Source organism: Acomys russatus, chromosome 12 (genome assembly GCF_903995435.1).
Source record: "Acomys russatus chromosome 12, mAcoRus1.1, whole genome shotgun sequence".
Lineage (NCBI taxonomy): Eukaryota > Metazoa > Chordata > Mammalia > Rodentia > Muridae > Acomys > Acomys russatus.
Window position 1 is genome coordinate 39,111,274 of NC_067148.1, and position 14,832 is coordinate 39,126,105.

The 14,832-nt window shown below is 40.3% G+C and overlaps 1 protein-coding gene across 1 annotated transcript in view; it reads right to left on the reverse strand.

Annotated features, from left to right (window-relative positions):
• Positions 1 to 14,832, reverse strand: part of Usp40 (ubiquitin specific peptidase 40) — an 81,717-nt gene that overhangs the window by 42,512 nt on the left and 24,373 nt on the right. The window contains exons 8-11 of the mRNA XM_051154279.1: positions 9,941 to 10,036; positions 8,725 to 8,832; positions 3,795 to 4,095; positions 185 to 266 (exon numbers count right to left, since the gene is read on the reverse strand). Of these exons, the coding sequence (XP_051010236.1) occupies positions 185 to 266; positions 3,795 to 4,095; positions 8,725 to 8,832; positions 9,941 to 10,036 (587 nt within the window). The remainder of the gene's footprint in view (positions 1 to 184; positions 267 to 3,794; positions 4,096 to 8,724; positions 8,833 to 9,940; positions 10,037 to 14,832) is intronic.

Here is a 14,832-nt window from a genome sequence, read left to right on the forward strand (position 1 = left end):
AGCCAGGGCACAATTGCATACTTACCAATTTCTCTACATTTCCTAGGCTCTGATCCCTACTTAGTGGTTACTGTATGCTATAACTAAGGATACATTGGTAAACTTTCATATTGAATGCTTTTACCCCAAACTGATCAGTATTTTCCAGAAACACTTCCCAAACACCAAATGTAACTCAAACTACCTTTGCATTTGCAGTTGAATGTTGGCTGCATCCATTTCCTTCAACAAATGACATGGAACCCTGTATCTTGGATTGGCTCGAGCTGTGAACAAAAGTGTCCATTAATTGGTTTTGACTAAAAAAATTGTGCTGTTAAAGAGGCAGGATGAAAACCTGAATTCAGGTGTGATAATACACACCTGTAATCCCAGCACTGGGAAGGCTGAGGCACAAGGCTCTTGAATTGGAGACCAGCCTGGGCTATACTGGAAGACACTGTTTCAGACAAATATGAGGAGGGGATGAGATGGCTCAGAGGATAGGTGTGCTTGATGCTTTTGCACAAGAATGGAGTTTGTTTGCTATTATACCAGGAAGCTCACAACTGTCTGTAATTCCAGTTCTAGGGTATCTGATGCCCTCAGACGCCTCCACACACATGGTGTACATAAACACACACATGCATATACAACTATGCTGGAAGCCAAGAGCATTATAACCGACTAGCTAACTGAAAACAGATTTTTCTCTCAATCTAGGTTTTGCCAGATGAGCAATGAAAAAAAAAAAAAAGCTATATGAGAAATAGGTGTTTTTTAAAAAACTGATCTAGACGAATCCTATTGTTTCAACTCTTTAAGCATTTTATAAAAAACAATACCCACTACTTTTATCCTGAATATAAGCTTAACAGTTGGTTACTGTAAAAATTCAGAAATTAGGGCTGAAGGTGGTTCAGCAGTTAAGACCTGCTCTTAAATGGCTGCTCTTTCAGAGGACACAGGTTTGGTTTTCAACACCCACATAGTGGTCAACAACCCCCTGTAACTCAAGTTCTAGGGGATCCAATCCCCTCTTCTGGCCTTTCATGGTACCAGGCACACATATGGCTAGGTTATCTTGGTAGAAATTTTCTGCTCACCCCAAAAATGAAACAGAAAAGGCTTAGCACAAAAACTCTCCCTTCAGCTTCCCCTTAAAGGACCCTCACCTGGACTGGCTCCCTAGAATGGGACGTCTGCTGAGTGCCCTGACCACCCCATGTCTTTAGACTCCCTCTAAGATCGAATGTCTTCAGCTATACATTCCTGCTCCTTCGCGTGTTATCATCCTCTGGAAAAGGCCCTTTACTCAGGAAGGGGTCTGTCACTTCAAAGAACGACTGAATGCTAACTTAATCCTCTGAATCCTCCCCTGAACACCTCTTCACCGGTTTGTTTGTTTCTTTTTTCTTTTTTTTTCTTCTTTAAGAGAAACTTACTCCCTCCCCTCATGGCTGTAGCAATTTCTGAACCTGTTGCAGTCCTACCTTGCTAGTCATTCCTCCATGGTAAATAAAGCTGATTTTGGTAAACTTAGAATACTTTGGTGGTTCTCTCCTTTTACTTGCATGTCCCTTAGACGCAACAATGGTGCATATACATATAAGACAAAACACTCATACACTTAAAATAAAATACATAAATCCTTTTAAATTCCAGAAACCACACTAACTCATTTAGATTCTTTGAGACAGGGTCTCACTATAGCTTGGGCTGAAACTGACTATGTAACTTGGGTTGGTCTTGAACTCAATCTTCTTGCCTCAGTCTCCCAAGTGGGTTATATGTATGAATCACCACAACTGGTTTGAAAATTATTTTCAAAGTATATTAGGTATATAATGTATATGTTTCACTCCCAAGACATCACCCCCACACACAATCTTTTTATAAAAACAGCTGAGATGTAGTCAACAAACTGGTAGCTTAATTTTTCACTTCATATTCCCACAGGCTTTAAATATGTTGATTGTACAGTATACACTTTGAAAAAAGTTATTTACTTAATGTGTATGGGTTTTTTGCCTGCATGCATGTCTCTGTAAAATCTGTGTGCCTAGTACCCTTGGAGGCCAGAAGAAGATATTAAATTCCCTGGAACTGGAGTTGCAGACAGTTGAGAGTCATTGTATGGTGCTGGGAATCAAACCTAGATTCTCTGAAGAGGAGCCAGTTTTCTTAGTCACTGTGCCATCTCTCCAGCCCTTAACTAAGCCTTTTCTGTTAGGTATTATGGTGGTTTGAATAAGAATGGCCTCGACAGACTCATAGATTTGAATGCGTGGCCACCAAGGAATGACACTATTAGGAGGCATGGCCTTACTGCAGTAGGTGCGGCTTTGTTAGAGGGAATGTGCCACTCACGGGGGTGGGCTTTGAGGTTTCAAATGTTCAAGCCAGATCCAGTGTCTCTCTCTTCCTGCTGCCTGCAACCAAGATGTAGAACTCTCAGCTCCTTCCCCAGCACCATGTCTGCCTGCAGCCACCATGTCTCCCACTGTAACAATAATGGACTAATAAACCTCTGACCTTTAAGCTAGTCCCAATTAAATGTTTTCCTTTATAGGAGTTGATGTGGTCATGGTATCTCTTCACAGTAATAAAACTCTAACTAAGACAGATAAGAAGGTGATTTCCAACTAGTCATAATTATAAAAATCATTATGGCAACAAATACCTTTAAGCATTAAGCATTCACCCACTTCTCTGACTCCTTTGCTCTTGCCCCACTTTGATTTGCAGCCCGTTAGGCTGCAGAGTCACTAGCTGCCCAGGCTGGCTTTGAAATCATTCTGTAGCCCAATCAGATCTTGAATGGTAATCCTCCTGCCTCAGCTCCTGAGTAGGTGGGATTACAGGTCTCTGCCACTAGGCTGGGGTCTCTTTTTCCTCCTTCCAAAGACAGTTAACAGTTAGTTGTCAAGTGTATTCAAGATCTAGAAAGTTGAGTTGTCTTTAATTCTCATGCAAATTAATAACTGTTTTATTCTTTATGAAAATGATCACTATTCTTATTTTCTAAGAACATTATCTTACTTATCTGCTATTCTAAGAAGCTTTTTCCTGGTTTTTGAAACAGGGTCTCACTACATAACCCTGGCTGGCCTGAAATTTGCTATGAAATCAGGTTAGCCTTGAATTTACAAAGAGATTTGCCTGTTTCTGTCTCCCAAGTCCTGGGATTAAAAATGCAAACCACCATACTCAGCAGCTTTTTGCTTTTGAGAGAACTTTGGCAAGGGATCAAACAATCTTACTGATTTACTCTTCATAATAATTCTATTATAAATGCTCTTTAGTATGATGAGGTTGGGATGGCTAACTTACAAGCTCTCTTGGACGGGTCAACAAAGTGCTTCAAATATATTTTAATTGCTCAAGAATATACTTTGATGAAAAAGAAAAGATGACACTATAAAAACAAAGTTAAGATAACAAGACCAAGACCACTTACAGCTCAAAGACAACACATGGGTGAGTGACAAAGCCCAGCTTAATTGGGCAGCTGCACTCAAGTTTGCTACCATAATAACACATGCATTGTCCAAGAAAGTTCAATTTTGGAAAACGTAACTATGAGCAAGGGAAGAAAAATGTCAATCATTTCCTCATAAAATGACAAACTGAAAAATAAAGTATGAGAGCCTGATGAAATAAAGAAACACATAAGCAAGGAAAATTTAAAATGACAAGCTTTTAGATGTCATGTGGTACAATATACTTCCTACCCAGGCAAAGCCACATGAGCATTTGACACTTATCCGCTGAAGCTATTAACAAGACAAATCAGAACACTTCTCTTTCCATACCTTCAGGAGGTCTCTGCAACTTAGCTTTCCGATAAAACAACATATAGGCACTTTCTTTACCCTGGAACTGCTGTACAATATCTTTCTCCTTGATTGGCTGGACTTTGGAATCATTGATATCAAACCAGTGGGGATAACTGGTGTTATCATTTAAGCCTGGGGGTTCTGAAGCAAGTGGATGTAGAATCTGTTCACGGTTCCTGAGGAGATCAGACGGGGCTGGGGTTAAACGGTTCCTCAGGAGACTGACTGTACTTTCATCCGTGCTGAGCAGAAACACATGAGGATGGAGCTGTAAGAACTATTCAAAACAAACAAAAACAAAAATTAGGTTTCTCAAAAAAAAATTTTTTAAATAAACGTTTGTTTGTTTGTATTTTTTGAGACAGGGTTTCTCTGTGTGTAGTCTTGGCTGTCCTAGACTCCCTCTGTAGACCAGGCTGGCCTCAAACTCACAGAGATCCATCCCCGTGCCTCTGCCTCTGTGAGTGTTGGGATTACAGGTATGGACCACTGTGCCTAGCTCATAAAAAGTGTTTTACTTAAAACAAATTGAGTGTGTGTGTGAGATCAGATGTTTTCAATGTTACCTTCTTTTTTTGCTAGCATTGGAGCACTCTGTTAAATATGCTAACTATTAAATATGCAGTCTGTTAAATATGTTCTGTCAAGAGAGAAAGGTGACAAGCTACAATATGGAAAACATGTAAATAATACACTACTGCTGTTTGAAGAAGTGCTTACATAAAGAAGAGTGGGAAGAAAAAATATTTCTGAACTATTTAGAAGCCCTCTAATTGTACAAATTCACATTTGCCAATTTCTGGAGTTCTCATAAAACTCTTACTCACACTGGTATCTTAAATTCTTTTAAATTAAAAAGCTTCCACAAAACAATGGAGCAACTACGAAAGTGGGGAAAAACAAAACAAAACAAACAAACAAAAAAACTAAAGAGAAAGTCTTTGGCAACTATACATGAGTGACTAATATTGGGCATGCAGAAATAGCAAAAATTAAACAACATACACACATACACACAAAATCACCTAGTCAATAAAGGATCTAGGAAAAAACCACAAATGACCAATAAAAGCTTTACAAAGTAACCAACATCCTTAATAACCAGGGAAATGCAAACGAAAACCACTTCCATTCTATCTTACCCCAGTCAGAATGGCTATCATCAAGAAAACAAATGTAAACAAATGCCGGAGAGGATCCAGGGAAAATGACTATGTGCAGCCACTATGGAAATCAGTATGAATGTACCTCAAAAAACTAAAACCAGAACTACTGTACAACTCAGCTGTGCCAACTCTGAGTATATACTGGAAGGACTCTAACATACTACAGTGACCTGTACATCCATGTTTACTGTTGCACTATTCACAGTAGCCAAGGGAACCAGCACAGATGAAGAGAAAATGTGGCCCATGAATACAATAACACTTTATTTAGTCATATGGAAAAATGGAATCTTGACGTTGTAGGAAAATGAATATAACTGGAAATCATTACATTACGCAAAATATGGCAGTCTTAGGAAGACAGTTATATGCTTCCTCTCATCTGTGGGATCTAGATGTCCAAGTATTAATACAGGCATGTATTTATATGTGATTGTGAGCAAGGAGTAAGAGACCTTAAAGGCCGTGGGAAACAGAGATGTAGTAAGAAATGGAAGCTGGGACTAACTGGAGGAAGGAAGGAAACCTTCTCTGGAGGGGGAGGGAGTCATGGGGAGGACAGTATGTTGGAGGATGGTCTTCTCTGCACTGTGTATTCAGATGCTGATTTCTGTGACACCCCTTTCCCATCAGGTTGTTGAAGAATCTCCTTTATCAATGTTTTGTAAAGAATGCTCCCCAATTATCTCTGATTGGCTAATACAAAGCTGAACAGCCAATGACTGGGCAGAGGAGACAGGAGCACTGGACTTCTGACGCTAGTGAGGGGTGAAGAGAAAGAGGAGTAGAGAAAGAGAGGAGGAAGAGAGCGAGAGAAGGAGCAGGAGTTTTCCATGAAGATAAAGATGGAGCAGGAGTGGCCAGGGAGAGACCAGATGGCAAGTAACAGGCACATGGCTGGGAAGTGGCTAGCCTAGCATAACTGGGTTAGAACAGATGACTATCTGCCAGGTTATAGTGCTTAAAGCTTGTTGAAGAAGTCTAACAGGTCTTGGTGCCAGCTATTTGGGAGCTAGGGCAGGTATTAGAAAAGGCTCCTACTAATACCATAATTCAACAGTAGTGTAGGAGGAAAATTAATAAGAAGAAAGTATAAGGACAAACAGGTCATTATAATTTTAAGATAAAACCTGTTACTTAGTATGCTAATCTAAAATAAAAAAAACTAACCTAAACAAAGCAATCACAACATAAAAAATTACTTTTGATAGTGGCTTACTATAGATCCAGTGTTAGGAAATAGAATCAGTCATATGACTAAGTTTCCTTTTAACCAAACTAATCTTCTCTACTGTGGAAGTTAATCTGGAAACTCAGGCAGTCTATGAGCATAGGGCTCAATCACAACCTCAAAGACTATTTAAATTCTTGCAAAAGGATAAGAGAAAAAAAATCTGGCCCCTACTGTCTACTCCTCCCTCCTGCTCCCTTCTCTCTCACATCTGTCTCCCTCTCCTGTGTGGCACTGGATATCCTGTCCATGCTGACCCCTATCAATCAACCAAGACAACAATGAAATGACATTTTTAAAGGCTAAAGAAAAAGCACAAGCCGGACATGGTGGTGCACATGCCTTTAATCCCAGCACTTAGGAGTCAGAGGCAGGCAAATCGCTGTGAGTTCAAGGCCTGCCTGTTCTACAAAGCGAGTCCAGGATAGTCAAGGCTACACAGAGAGACCCTGTCTCAAAAAACCAAAAACCAAAAACAAACAAATCATCAAAAACTGAAGGCAGAATAGAAAATTTTCTGCTAAAGGCTAAGTACATTTTCCACTACAGTCTGGACAGTAAGAAATGCTGCAGGGAAGGAATCTACAAGTAACCCTGGACAAACTGAAAAGCACTGAATAACAAGATGAACATATAAAACACTTCCTCCCCCCAATTTCCTTAAAAGTCACCTAAATGTGAAAAGCAAAGTTAATTTGTGCAGCAGGACAGACATCACATGCAGTAGTGAAGACATAGATGGTAGCAACAGAAAAGGATGGAACTGTATTATTAGCATCTTTCATTGGACAGATACCGCCTGTTCATCTATAGTTAATAAAATGTACAACATAATCTAGATGTCAGTTACTAAAAATTAAACAGAAGGTAAAAAATTAAAATAGTAGATTAAAATCACTTGCTTACCACAAAAGAAAGCTAGTATGGAAAAACAAGATAGAAGGAAAACAGAAAAAATAGCTATCTAGAAGATTCAAGGACAATCCATCAATCATTGCATTAAATGTAAACGAATAAACACTAATAAAAAGGAAGAGATTGACAAACTCTCATCTGACAGAAAAAAGAACAGAGTGGTAAGAATCAAGAAAACTGTTTTCTTGAAAAGCTTAAAAGCTTGGTAAACTTCTAGCAAGATCAATGGAAAAGAGCTGAAGAGCACATATTAAGAATATCATAAATGGAAAGCAGATGTAAGTTCGAGCCTTCAAAACTTAAAAGGATAACATGTTAATTTTTCAAACAGCATTATGACAACAAATAAAGTTAATGACAAGTTAATTGAAAACCTTATTGCACCCCACAAAAAGAAACTGAGACATGCATAAGAATCCTGAGTAGCTATACTCACACACACCAAGTACACTTTGCAGGAAAGGTTTTAGCAGAGACTAAGAAGGACATTTGATGTCAGGAAGCTGTAACAGTATTAAATGTGCACATTCTTAATAATACAGCCTCAAGATGTACAAAGCAAGAATAGCAAGAATATTTATGAAACCCAACCCCACCAACTGCAGAAAACAATGTCTCCAGTGAAAAGACCATTCTCTGAGTCATGGAATAAGTCTCATAAGTTCAGGAGAACTGAAGTCACAGCTAGGATGGTTATTACCATTCTAGGATGGTTTGAATATACAATTAAAAGCTTTAGATATTCTCAATTATTTGGAAATTAAACAACATACTTTCACATCTGGGAAATTACAAAATTTGAACTGAGTGATAATGAGAAGGTACAGCTAAGTCAGTGCTTAGCAAGAAGTCTAACTTTAAAAGCATGTATTAGAAGAGTTAAGACTACAAAAATGGTGCTAAATTAAATATCTTGAAGTAGAAACAATTAAAAACAAGAACAGGAATAAAATGGAGCTAGATAAGCAGTAGAGAACATCAATAGCATCAAAAGCAAAGATTAGCTTTTTTGAAAAGCCTTTTGAAAATAACCTCATCAGCCCCCATGAACACTGATGGGACAAAGAAGCAAGAAAACACCTCTTATTAATGAGAAATGAAAAAGAAACCACAACTCCAAGTCCTAAAGACACTAAAAGGATAAAACAGGGGCATTTGAACATGTTTATGTCTGGAAATTAGAGACTGTAGATAAATTCTCTAAAACATCATTACCAAACAAATTCAAGTAGTGGAAAAGGGAGCTTTTCTGGTGGTTTAATTACTCATTCAATTCTCAGTAAAGTAGGAAAATGCTTTGTTCTCTGTGAAGTTGCTTCCTTTCTAGTTATACTAGTTTTTGAGTCTGACTTAAACATAAGGAGCCAGGTTTAACTACTCCTTGAGCTTTCGAGTGAGTTCTAATGTACTTAACAGCCTCTTCATAAATAACATAAATACATTACGACCTATAACATACCAGCAGAATCCTAATGGCTAAACAAAAATGCTGATTATTTTAATCTGTTTTAAAGCTCCATCTACATAGGAACTTGTATTGCTGGGATTGTGATATAGCTTCTTGGAAGCCCATGTCAGTCAGCGCCAGCTCTACCTTTCGCAGTGGTCCATGCTGCTTTCTGTACTTCTTGTTCCAAGATAGTCCTGTGTTTTTCAAGAGTTTCTGGCCCAGCTGATCAACAGGAATTTGATTGGCCTCCTCCTTATGAAAGAAATACAGTCAATTAACATCTGCTAAAAAATAATTACACCAAAAATTCAGAGGGATCAACAGGAGCACCCACTCATGCTCCCCAGAGCACAGACTTACAATGGGATCGATCAGAACTACATGTCTTTAAGTAACCTTAAGCACCAGTTTAGAAGACTTTGAATTTGAAAACCCATTTGCCAAGGGACACAGACAGAAACTCAAAGAGCACCACCCAGAGGGAGCCCTGAGGTTTGTTGCATTCCTGACATCATGATTTTAGAAGAACAAAAAAGGAAGAAAGAAGATGTGGCTAACATAGGCTTTATGTCTTCCTAACATTCATAGGTTGAACTTTTACAACTGTACTTTGGAGATAAGGACTTCAAACACCACAGGTTAAGATGCTCTTTTGTTTATTTTGAGTCAGGGTCTCATGTTGCCCAGACTAGTTTTGTGACTGAGAATGACTTTGAACTTCTGATTCTCTTGCCTTTATGCCCCAAGGGCTGGGATTATACGGCGCTTCATACACCACTTCATGTGGCACTGAAGATGGAGCCCAGGGCTGTGCATATGCTAGACAACCACTTAACCAACTGGGCCACATTCCTGGTTCCTATCTCTTTTTGTTTTTGGCAAGTGGTTCCAGTATCAAGACAAATGGATTTTTCTTTGAAACAGGCTCTCATTCTGTAGCACAGGCTGGCCCCAAACTCAAGGTATTTCTTCTGCTTCAGCCTCTCAAGATGAGAGATTACAAGAAAGAGCCACCACACCTAGTGATTGAGTTAAAATGAGTCAGTGTATGATGGCATGGACCTTTAATCCCAGCACTGAAGGGGCAAAGGCAGGCAGTTCTCTGTGAATTCAAGGCCAGTCTGATCTAAAAGCAAGTTCCAGGCCAGCCAGGTCTACACAGTGAGACTCTAGGGGGGAAAAAAAAAAAGGAGAAAGGAAAAAGGAAAAAAAAAGTTAAACTGAAATCATTTTAGAGGTAGCCCTAAAGCAATCTTATCTGGTAGTCTCATATAAATCTTCCACATACACAAATGCACATAATATACACCCATACCTACAACACTTACATATATACAGATATGGACAAAGATGTATCTACCTGCAATAAGATCGTCTGTAGAATCATCAATGGATCATCAGCCTCTTCTTCATTTGGAAGAGCTTCCAAATTCACATCTGTATCACTTATCTCCTCCTAAGAAGGAAAACAGTGTTTCTTTCACAGATGTCAGTTCAAAGGAATTAACCAAATAAGAATGTTTAAGTCACTGGAGGAAGAAAGGTAAATATATCATTATAATCTATACAAGTTGGAGCATCAGGCCGACATAGCTTTGAGTGTCAGGTTTAAACAAGTAAGAATTTACTTAATCACTCTGACTTTATGTACACATTAGGATTATGAAACAAAGATTCTAGTCTGTGGTTGTATGAATAAAAACAGCACCCATAGACTCACATATTTAAATGCTTAGCCACCAAGGAGTGGCACTATTTCAGAAGGACTGGTAGTTATAGCCTTGTTAGGGTTGGTGTGCTTTGTTGTTGGTTGTTGGAGTAGGTATAGCCGCGTAGGAGAAAGTATATCACTGGAGTGGAAGGTGAGGGTTTCACAACGCTTGCACCAGGCCCAGCATGGCTTTCTCTCTCTGCTTGTAGAGCTGGAAAAGGCTCTCAACTACCTCTTCAGCACCGTGCCTACCCACATACCTCCATGCTCTCTGCCATGATGAAGATGGACTAAACCTGTAAGCAAGCCCCCATTAAATGTTTTCCTTTATAAGTGTTGCCATGGTCAGACATAACACAATACACAGAGGGTTCCAACATTTCCCAGCTAAGAAGCATGGAAATTGTTGTTCATCATGACTCCAAAATATTTTTTGGTTTTCACTGTTATGTTTATACTCCTTGTTTTGGCTTAAGGAAATTGTACTCATTTTTGTAAGCTCTGCTTAAACACTGACTTCTAATTTTTAAAAAAGATTTATTTATTATTATGTATATAGTATTGTGCTTGCATATACACCTGAACACCAGAAGAGGGCATCAGATCTCATTATAGAGGGTTGTGAGCCACCAAGTACTTGCAGAGAATTGAACTCAGGACCTTTGGAAGAACAGGCAGTACTCTTAACCTCTGAGCCATCTCTCCAGCCTGACTTCTATTTCATTTCTTTTTTCTTTTTTGGTTTTTCAAGAGAGGGTTTGTCTGTGTAGCCTTGACTGTTCTGGACTCACTTTGTAGACCGGGCTGGCCTCGAACTCAGAGATCCATTTGCCTCTGCCTCCCCAAGTGCTGATATAACAGGCATGCCCCACCTTGTCTGGCTCCAACTTCTATTTCTTTATCATTCAAAAAGTTAACAGCCCAGGTTGAGCATTGTGGCACATGTCCCCTGGTAGGTAATTTTGTTGACTTTAAAGAACATATATACGCCACCTTGCAAAAGTATTTTGTTTATTTTGGTTTTGAGACAGGGCCTCACCATATAGCCCTAGTTGACCTCAAACTAACTCAACAAGATCGATCTGCCTCTGCCTTCAGACTACTGGGATTAAAGGCATCAGCTCTGCAAAGTTTTTTTTGTTTGCTAGTTTATTTATTCACTTTATATACCTATTGTAGCCCCCTCCTGTGTGTGTGTGTGTGTGTGTGTGTGTGTGTGTGTTTTGTAAGTTTTGTAAGATTTATTTAATTTTATGCCTGAGTGTTTATCAGTGTACTGCATGTGTGCTTGGTGCCCTCAGAGGCCTGAAGAGCACAAGCTGAGCCATTCCTCCAGTCTGTTAAAACCACAACTTCCAAGGCCACGGTGTAGCCTACAGTGACACATTTCCTCAAACAAGGCCACACCTCTTAATAGTGCCACTTCCTATGGACAAGCATTCAAACACATGAGTCTATGGGCACCACATTTTACTCCCTGCCTGCCGTAGGCTTATAGCCAAAACATAATGCAAAATGTATTTAATCCAATTTCAAAAGCCCCCATTGTCCACTACAGCCTCAACAATGTTTAAAAGTTTCAAAGTTCAAAGTTTCTTCTGAGAGTTATGCAATTTCTTTTGTTTTGTTTTGGAGACAGGGTTTCTCTGTGTAGCCTTGGCTGTCCTGGACTAACTTTGTAGACCAGGCTGGCCTCGAACTCACAGCAATCCACCTGCCTCTGCCTCCCTAGTGCCAGGATTAAAGGTGTGCACCATCACCGCCCGGCTTAAGCAATTTTTTTTAACTGTAATCCCCTATAAAATCAAAATAAAAAAGCAGACCACACACTTCTAATATATAATGGCATAGGATATACATTACTATTCCAAAATGTAGGAGAGAAAGCACAGTGAGGAAATACTGGACCAAAGCAAGACCAAAGGCCAGCTGGGCAAACTCCCAATTCTGCATCACTTCAGATCTCCAACTCCATTCAGCTTTGTTGACTGCGACATACTTTCTCATGGGCTGGTTCCACTCCCTGTTAGCAGCTCTCCTGGGCAGGAATCCCATGGCTCTGGCATCTCTAACCTCTTGGGTTAGAATCCAGGCTTCAACTTCACCACGTGGCTGAGGCTGCCAAGTTCTAGGCTTGTTAGGGCAGGAATACAGCCCTCTTGTTCGATTACATCTTCACCAGCTTTCTGTTTTCAATGGTTTCTTTCACTGCCTAAGTTTGTCTGTTCTGGAACTTGCACTGTAGACAGGCTGACCTTGAACTCAGATCTGCTTGCCTCTGTCTCCTGAGTGCTGGGATTAAAGGCATATACGAGCAAACCTTTTCTTTAATGGCCTCTCTGGGCCACTGTGCAAGGATACCCCTGACACATTCCTAGCCTCAGCGACTTTCCTTAGGGGCAGAGGAAAACTCCATAAGCATGGTCATTATGCCTCAAGATCCTGAATTAAAGGTATGTGTCAATCCAGATCTTAAGCATGTGTCATCCCACCTCAGATCCAGATCAGGTGTGCTTTCCATTTCTGGATTTGTAGTTCAATCCAGATATCCTCAAATTGACAATTGAGAATAGCCATCACAGTTGGTGGGGCCAGTGAGCCATGTGACCACTGTGGCACCGAGGGGGGCGGGGGAGCTGGCTAGAGCAGCAAGAGTGACATCTGAGATGGGTGTTCAACTCCCCCAAAAAATCTCATCTTGAAACCAGCAGAAGTAGGACTGTTCCCTCCCTGCTCTGGGCCTGCAGGTCCTGGTACACATAATCTTATGACCCCTACCTCTGCCATCCCTGAGGTCGTATAGCCTGGTGGCCAGGTTTCAGGTTAAACTTCCTCTCTCCTTATAAAGATGAGTTCAGCAAGCACCTGGAATTCCTCTTTATGCAAAGGAAGCATTCCCAATATCTTGGCCCCAGCCAATGAGGTACACTCATCCCCAAAACCCCTATCCACTCCCCAAGGTTTATATAGCCCTTGCCCCCAATAAGGAGAGCTGTTGCACTTAAAACTGTCTCTGGAGAAGACTTTATCCTCCACATGACTGAGATCCTGCTGGACCCCATCAGCCAGGCTAAGATTCACTCCCTCCAGTCCAGCCAGGTGTGCAATATGCCTGGATACCCTAAGGGGAAAAGCAGACCTAGAATGGCAACAATTTTACCTCTTGTTAATTTGACACCATATTCCCTTATGTCCAAATAATAACCAGGTCATAATAACACCTAACGTGATACAACTATCCCTGGTAAAATCAGAAATGAATAAACAATAACCAGGCCATAACAACACATAACTATCCCTCCTACAACGGCAAACACATCAAACTGTAAATTTAGAATAGATGGCAATGTCCCTTGGGGAACATCCTTTTCACAAGATGGAAGCTTAGCCGGGTAGAACCTTGCCCTGAGGTTACCACTCGTTTAATTCCATTTAATAACTTTAATCTCTTTATTTCCTTGAACACAGGATTTAACTATATTCCACTTCCTGGAGCCCTTTTAACCCTTGAACTATACTTTGTATTTTTCCTTTCTCAGCTTGCTGTGTTTGATCAAAACATTCTCCATGAGAGTGAAAGACAGCACAGTCTATGCTAGGCTGTTTTGCAATTTCCTTTGCCAATGTAATTAATTTAAATCTCTTCACCTTAGCCGCAGGCAGACTATTTAGATAAGGACAAAAAGCAGCCACATTCCTCATCAAAATATCACAAAAACAATCTCTAGGCAAAATACTAAAATTCTTCCCCTCTGAAACCTCTTTCGCCAGGCCCCTACAGTTCAGATCACCCTCAGGACCATTGTCTTCCATGTTCCTGCTAGGTTGGCTCATTAAGCTCCTTTTAAAGCATTCCAATGCTTTCCTAATCCTAAATCCCCAAATCCACATTTCTCGAAACAAAAGCATGGTCAGGCCTATCAGCAGTTTCTGGTACCAACTTCTGTCTTAGAGTTTGATTGCTATGATGAGATATTATGACTACGGCAACTCTTAAAAAGGACAACATCTATCCATCCATCCAGTTTTAGTTTTTTGAGACAGGGTTTCTCTATGTAGTCCTGACTGTCCTGGAACTCAGAGATGTACCTGCCTCTGACTCCAAAGTGCTGGGATTAAAGGTGTGTGCCACCACAACCAGCTAAGGACAACACATGGGCTGGTTTACAGTTTCAGAGTTTAGTCCATGATCATCATAGTGGGAAGCACAGCAACATGTCGACAGACATGGTGCTGGAGAAGCTGAGAGTTCTACATTTTGATCTGTAGGAAGGGGACTATGTGACACACCAGGTGTAGCATGAGCACAGGTGATCTCAAAGCCATTCCTACAATGACACACTTCCTCCTACAAGGCCACACCTACTCCAACAAGGCTATAACTCCTAATAGTGCCACTCTCTGTGGACAAGCATTCAAACACAGGAGTCTATGAGGGACATACCTATTCAAACCACCAAAGGAATTATCTTGATTAGATTAACTGAGGTGGGATAACCCACTCACTGTGGGTGGCACTGTTCCCTGGGATGGGATCCTAG